Below are 7,607 nucleotides of genomic sequence, written 5' to 3'. Positions count from 1 at the left end.
CTTGTTGAAAGGAAACTATAGGTTTACCTAACCTCATTAATAGACAATGCACGGGCGCGGGAAACTAATAATTACCTATGCAAAAAAATTGAACATCCGATCCGAACGTTTCTTAATTTCCACCTCCCAGTTGTATTGTTGATACGTGAGTTTAAACACGTATTTTGTTAAAAAAATAATAACATTTTATTTTTAGAAATTGTATCAACGTAAAATGTGCGTCGTCGTTAACTTTCTGTAAATAAAATATTATTTTTAAATCAGAAAAGGCAGTGCTCTCACTTTCAAATGGCTTCCGGAAAAACTATTTACCTTGCATTATTGGCGGTTGCAGCGACGGAAGTGACATCATGGACCATAGACTTGCCTTACGCGCGAAAATTGTTTTTCAGTCAGAACAGGGACGAAAATGCTATTCAGATATCTAACGACACGAAGTATTATAATAACGTTGAACCGAATAGTTTCCATAATGCTGATGATTATTATTACAATAAATATGTGAATGAAAATAAAGATGACGATTTTGACAACCGGGGCTATGCGGAGGCTTACAAACATGAAGGTTACATGGAAAAGAAAGTAAGTACATAGTCCGTCAATTAATTCTATTGTAGACATACATAGATTTGTAGAATGCCTGTGATGCCTCGAATTTAGGTTTACTTTCACAACCTTCTAACAAAATGAAACTGAAAAATATATATAAATAAACTTCTTTATACATTTATCATCCACTGCTGAACATAGGCCTCCCCCAATGACATCCACCTCACTCTGTGGAGGAGGAGGCGACCTGCATCCAACGTTTCTCCGCAGACTTCACCAAATCATCGGTCCATCTCGCGGATGCCGTCCTACACTGCGCTTTTCGGTACGCGGTCCATTCGAGAACTTTTTGCCCACATTGACCATCAGTTCTTGTCTTGTTTGAGTCTTGAATGTACAAAATTAATAAAAATGTAATCGTTTCGTTCTCAAACAATCGTTTTAATCGTAGGTTCACGATATAGTGCGCAAAGGCAGCATTTATCTGGACGGCTTGAAGCGCTCACTTGAACGTTATGCTGAAGTCTTGAAGAATTGCAGCCGAATGGGCTTTAACGAGGTAAGTTTTTAACTTAAACTCCACTTATTAATTCAGAATAAAGCTAAGAATTTAAAAAGTAGAAGGAATACTAGTTAGCAAAAGAAAACTGCCGAAGTGTGGATTACAAGTTGAACCAAATTAATTGGCTGTGATGTGCTAAGATTTGGTGAAACTGGATCGTTTAATTAACGTGGTGGTACCTACGAATTTGCGATGCAGATCAGTTAAGGCCCTAAACTGGCTCGCATTTAAAGATGATAGTACCTAAGCCTGCAGGTTCTGTAAAATCTTTGTCACTTTTTTTTGTGTTCCTAATTGCACCTTCTACCCTTAAGCTTCGGGCCTGCGGTCCGCTTGTTCTATAGCATCCTCTTTGCATATCAGCATTCAGCGTTCTATACCATATAATATAATAAACACAAACATACATAGATAACTACGCCGTTATCACTTACGAGGTAGACAAATCAATTAATCTCAAAAAGATAAATATTATGCAAATACAGGTAGATTACGAGGTAGCTCCTAGTCTTAAAACGAATCCAACCAGATTTATAATTAATACTCGAAAGTCTTTTATATTTATAGAATTCTTTAAATCTGCGAGAGGAGAGAGTAGATCTTACAAATCGCAGGTACGTACAAAAGGCAAATCATAATGTTCCTAATCATTTCCACAGACGAGAAACTCAACCAACCTGTCTTCCAGAGGCCGCGCTCCCCCCTCCCCATTCCCCTCCTCCAACTTCACCCAAACCAGCGACTTCCAAACGTCCAATTACTCCCCATCAGACGTGCCCCAATTCAATTTCACTTCGACTAACTTCTCCGAGTTGAACCCTGGGTTCTCTAACCGGGACTCCATGGAAATGTGCGCAAGGGCCACTAAGAGACGAGAGCATGTGAGAAGGCTGACGGATTTGGCGTTATGGGCGACGAAGAGACTGGAGGATAACGTATACGATGCTAAATATAATAAGGTACATACATACATATGGTCACGTCTATATCCCTTGCGGGGTAGACAGAGCCAGTAGTTTTGAAAATACTGAATGGCCACGTTCAGCTATTTGGCTTAAGGCGCTACATTCAGATGACATGTACCTCGATGCGGGCGAGAGGCTCACCCCGCGCGGGGCTCACCCCCGACCAGCTTGCCCCGCTAGATCGCCGCCGCACCGTAGCCGCTGGCGCGCGACCTCACGTAACCCGAATAAAGTTTGCGAATGCAATGGAGTCCGCATCAGAATATTTTATTGTTTTTGATACAATAAAATAATTTTACAAAAAAACATACATATATTAAATTACATTATAAGCAATGATATAGATGCGGATGTGTGGTTCCCGGCATTGCCGTGTGGTTCCCGGCACCAATAGAAAAAAGAATAGGACCACTCCATCTCTTTCCCATGGATGTCGTAAAAGGCGACTAAGGGATAGGCTTACAAACTTGGGATTCTTTTTTAGGCGACAGGCTAGCAACCTGTCACTATTTGAATCTCAATTCTATCATTAAGCCAAATAGCTGAACGTGGCCTTTCAGTCTTTTCAAGACTGTTGGCTCTGTCTACCCCGTAAGGGATATAGACGTGATGATATGTATGTATGTATGTATGCAAAAATTTTGTATAAAATGAATAAGTTTGTAATGTTTTTAAAAAAACTACTCGTAATTACTTATTCGATTTCGTTCAATCAAAGGTAATTTACATAGTAATGTATATCATATATTTTTAGGGTTCCGTAGCCAAATGGCTACGGAACCTATGGTTTTCTATATATGGTTTTCTATCTTGGGTTGTCGTTGATGTCGGCGTCGGAATAATGCCATGACTATCTAAGTCCATAATATCAACTGTCGACTCCACACCATCCGCACTTCTCTGTTCGGACATTGTCAACGACGATATCGGAGACAATTTATTTTTCCTAAAAATTAATAACAATCAAATAATGGGATAATGATTGTGATCGTGCCAAATGAAGAAAGCGAAGAAAAGTAAACCCTGCGACGTCTTGCAGCTGAGGAGGTACCCTGAATAATACAGTTACCTAGGAGTAAGTACCAAGCAAGTACAATCATCCAGTAAAAAGTACTGTTTCCGTAAGCAAAGACCAGGGCAACAACTAGTGACAGTATAACCGACGGCGGCGGAGCTGTTGTTTGTTGTTGTTTTATCTATCTATCTACCTACTGCCGCCCCGCCACAAGCCGGTATTAAATGAAATATTTTTCACCTTCAGTGTTTGCGGAGAAAATCTCAGTAGGCATCTATATGTCTATCTATTAGTAAGTGTAATTAGTACCCACCATCTAAATTGTCCCATATGGGAAGCTCTTCCATGTTTTTTTTTAACATGCTAACATGACGTAAAATTATACACCTATTTACACTAAACGAAACAAATAAACTGTATTAAAAACTAACCTAAACTATCTATAATATATTTCAGAAAGTACCAAAAAAAAAAAGTATCAAAATCCACGATCCTAAATACCTACGTAATATCACCCCGGCCGACGGAAAAGCGACGCGTAAGATTCAGAGATCAACGACACAATTCATTAACCTGAGCTGACAATTATGTACAGAAATAAATTCAAACAAAATGAATGTGGGAAATTAAATACTTCGCAGAATATTTTTCAACGACGCTCGGAGCGACTGGCACAGGTCCTGCGTCCGAGAATGTGATCCGCGGAGTGAAGGCACGCTTACAAAGGACAGCGCTTTATCCGTGTAGGAATGAGACAGAGATAAAGTGTCAACACTCTACTGTCCAGTACTATTGTCGCAACAATTTTAATTCCTGTTTTCATATATTTAGTTTAATGACGTCTAAACAAAACATCCAATCGAAATTTCATCTTCCAGAAGTTATTATTTTTTAATGATCTTCAATTTGGTACAAAATTCAAATTTTAAATCCTTATAGTTTGAGATAAATAATCGAAATCTAGACTTGTGTTCCTGAATTTTTTTGATCGAGGATTTTTGTTCCAATCGTGTTTTCATCTTCCACAAATATAATTGAATATATTAACTTTCATATCCTAAAATATTGAAACGATGCAAGTTATATTTTATGAGAAAAAACCAAGTGAAAATGACCCAAAATCTATGATGTATCGCCTTAATGATAGAATTGAGATTCAAATAGTGACAGGTTGCAATGCAAGGTTAACAATGTGACCTCGATCCTTCGTGTTTTAAGCCGTTGGAGGAGGATAAGTAGAAATATTTAACAAACATACATACTAAAACACGTCTATATCCCTTGCGTAGACAGAGCCAACGGTCTTGAAAAGACTGCAAGGTCACGTTCAGAAGAATTACAAGATTATAAGCCTATCCCTTAGTCGTCTTATACGACATTCATGATGAAGTAGTCTATTTTTTTTTTCTATTTGGGCCGGGAAAAACACGGTACCTCACACAATGTTAACATAACAATATTTAACGCCCTCCATAGAAGACAGTTAATGTCAACCAGTGACCTTGCGGCTGTCATCTAGACGATTATTCACTTAAGAAGACATACATACATATAGTCACGTCTATATCCCTTGCGGGGTAGACAGAGCCAACAGTCTTGAAAAGACTGAATGGCCACGTTCAGCTATTTGGCTTAATGATAGAATTGAGATTCAAATAGTGACAGGTTGCTAGCCCATCGCCTGAAAAAGAATCCCAAGTTTGTTAGTCGCCTTTTACGACATCCATGGGAATGAAGAAGACACCAAGCATAATATCCTCTATTTCAGTATTACGAGCAAGAAGAAAACGAGTTGCTGTTGAAGCTAGCGTGGTTTCTGGACAGACTGGCTCATTACACGGGCTATGAGCCAAATGTACAAGAGTTCGTCGACCAGACTACTACTGCCAGTGAGTGAAAATACAGAGTGATATTTAAAACAACTGCATCCTTTTAAACGTAGACTATACCCATGCTTCTGAGCCGTTTGAGCCTATTTTTATTTAAATTAAACGTCATCATTTTCACATTTAAAAAACTCTCAAAAACTACGTCACACGCTTTATTGAAGACCAATACTACAAAAAGAAATTAATTAAAGTCGTTGACCTCTGAATCTTACGCGTCGCTTTTCCGCCGGCCGGGGTGATATGACGTGATCGTGGATTTTGATACCTTTATTTTTTTTCGTACTTTGTGAAATATGAACCGATATTTTTCTTTTAACGTTTTTAAATATCCTTTAGATGAGTACACTTAACAGTTAAATTTATGCAGTTGAATTAAAAGTCACCCTGTATATCAAAACTAGCTGCGCCCCGGGGTCTCGCTCTCGTGGGAATGTCGGGATAAAAAGTTTAATTTAATTGATATACAAGTTAAAATTTACCCTATAATTTCATCAAAATACGAATATTTTGCTTGAAAAGGTAATAACAGACATACATCTACATATCATAACAAACTTTCGCAAATAATATTCTAGAGGCCGCCCGCGACTGTCGTCCGCATGGAAACCCTATCAATCCCGCGGGAACTCCGGGATAAAAAGTAGCCTATATGTTATTCTGGGTCTTCAGCTACCAACATAACAAATTTCATCGAAATCGGTTCAGTAGTTTTGTAGCGTGAAAGAGTAACATACATCCATACTGGCATACAAACTTTCGCATTTATAATATTAGTTATAGCACCTTTATATTCCGAATCATGTGACATGATCCATGTAGGTACATCAAGCATTGCAAAGACGCAAGATTGCATGATTGATTGGATATACTAAATTCTTTTTAACAGAACCCCCCACAAACCTGCTCCCATCAATTCAACTACCATTCGACAACGTACCTCGTGACGTGGTGCAAAGGATGATGGATTGCATGAAGTCAAACTCTTCGGAGCCAGCCACGGAGAGGTGCCGGTACCCGCTGCCGCTGCCCGAGTTGGTCCAACGAGCGTATGAGAGCAGAGGTAATGGATCTTCCATCGTAGCATATTCTTCCATTCCAGCTGTTGGTCCAATGCTGAGATCTAAACTCCTATTTATATGATGAAGTTTTGTGGAAAGCTTTGCGTTCTGCTGTTTTAACGGATCTCTTTGATTACATGAGCAGAAGAGTCAGGTGTTCTCTGAAATTCGTGGTCACGGTTAGGTATATTTTAATTTTCCTGAAAGTACAAGTTTCATCATCTTGTTTTTCTTACTTACTCGTTTTTAGAAGCGAGCAATAATGATGGCCATAATCGCAATTTATTACAGATCCCAGTTTTGCTAACAGCAGACCTCAAGATCCTACCTTGAGGGTGATATCACCGCCCAATTCTGATTCTCTCCCAGAATCTTCATCGTTGGAACTTCTTTTGACAGCCGATACGGCTGCCGCCAAAAATTTCGCGCCAAAATCTGAAATGCCAGGTGTCAATATAAAAACCGTCAGGAAACGGTCTATAGACGAGGAGAGTCCGCTTTTGAAACTAATGAAATATTACGGAAAACACAAAGTCTGGGTTAATTCAAATCCTTTGGATGCGACTGAGATTAATAGCAACCGGAATTTCGAAGTTCCTAATCAATTACCAGTAAAATCCGTCCAGAAACGATCTTTGTTCAAAAAACATATTCATTTAAGAATACCCGAAAAACCGTTTCACGCTTTACGAGATCACATGAAGAAAGAAGCCGGAATCCATTACGAGAAAAACAAAGAGCAAATAAAACTAATTAAAGGGACTTTAGAGAAAATGCGGCACACAGCTTCTTTGACTGTCAAACATAACCTCAAAAAATTTGATCACGTCGTGAAGAAAATACATAAAAGGTCTGTTGGATATGGTAGAAAGTTTCTTCCGAGGATTTCAGAAAATCCGTATCAGGATTTGAGTTATTACTCGAAGAATGCGAAAGGTGTGGAATATAATTATGACCCAGCACAAGCGGCCTTGGTGAGACTTGGCTTAGAGCAGATATTTCAGACTGGTAACATTGAGGTGGTTAGACGTTACGGGTCCAATTTCAACCCATTAGATCCAAATCCCTTCTTCTCCGGACTTATTAGAGCCAGCTTGGATGTTTAGTGAAGTTTCAGTGATTCGTATATAGGAATTATAATGGAATTTAATCGCAATAAACGTTTGATCAACTTGTTTTCGTTTCAATTATGATCTTTCATCATCAATCCTAAATATAATAAAACAGTAAAAAAAAATTGTACATTGAGTAGGTACCTACCTATATATTCGAAAAATTACTTCGAAGAACTACTGAACGGATTTGAATCAAACTCTTAACTTAATTGTCAATAGGCAACTGGAACTTGTTCTCTCTGTGCTAGAGGAAACCGAAATGAGATCACGTTCATGCATTCTCTTAATTCATGGTTTCATTGGCAGTAAAAATGAGAATCTTGTTGAAGATGTCAGAAAAATATGCTGTGACAAGCTCCTGATCCCCATTACTCCCAGCTCCATATCAGCATGTTGGCGCATGGGCAAAGCTCGTTCACCTGATAAGCCACGTCCGATTTTCATTCGCTTTATT

The 7,607-nt window shown here is 38.7% G+C and overlaps 1 protein-coding gene across 1 annotated transcript; it reads left to right on the top strand.

The window, feature by feature from the left end:
* Nucleotides 1-288: 288 nt before the first annotated feature.
* On the top strand, nucleotides 289-7,164 carry LOC106138942 (uncharacterized). Its single transcript, XM_060953093.1, has 6 exons — nucleotides 289-582; nucleotides 1,001-1,108; nucleotides 1,771-2,070; nucleotides 4,860-4,980; nucleotides 5,867-6,040; nucleotides 6,330-7,164. The coding sequence occupies exons 1-6, from the start codon at nucleotides 289-291 to the stop codon at nucleotides 7,142-7,144; spliced, it is 1,812 nt and encodes a 603-aa protein (XP_060809076.1). The 3' UTR covers nucleotides 7,145-7,164.
* Nucleotides 7,165-7,607: the final 443 nt, after the last annotated feature.

This window comes from Amyelois transitella, chromosome 31, assembly GCF_032362555.1.
Source record: "Amyelois transitella isolate CPQ chromosome 31, ilAmyTran1.1, whole genome shotgun sequence".
In the NCBI taxonomy this organism is placed as follows: domain Eukaryota; kingdom Metazoa; phylum Arthropoda; class Insecta; order Lepidoptera; family Pyralidae; genus Amyelois; species Amyelois transitella.
Note: the sequence above shows the minus strand (reverse complement) of the source record. Positions and strands in the feature narration are given on the sequence as shown.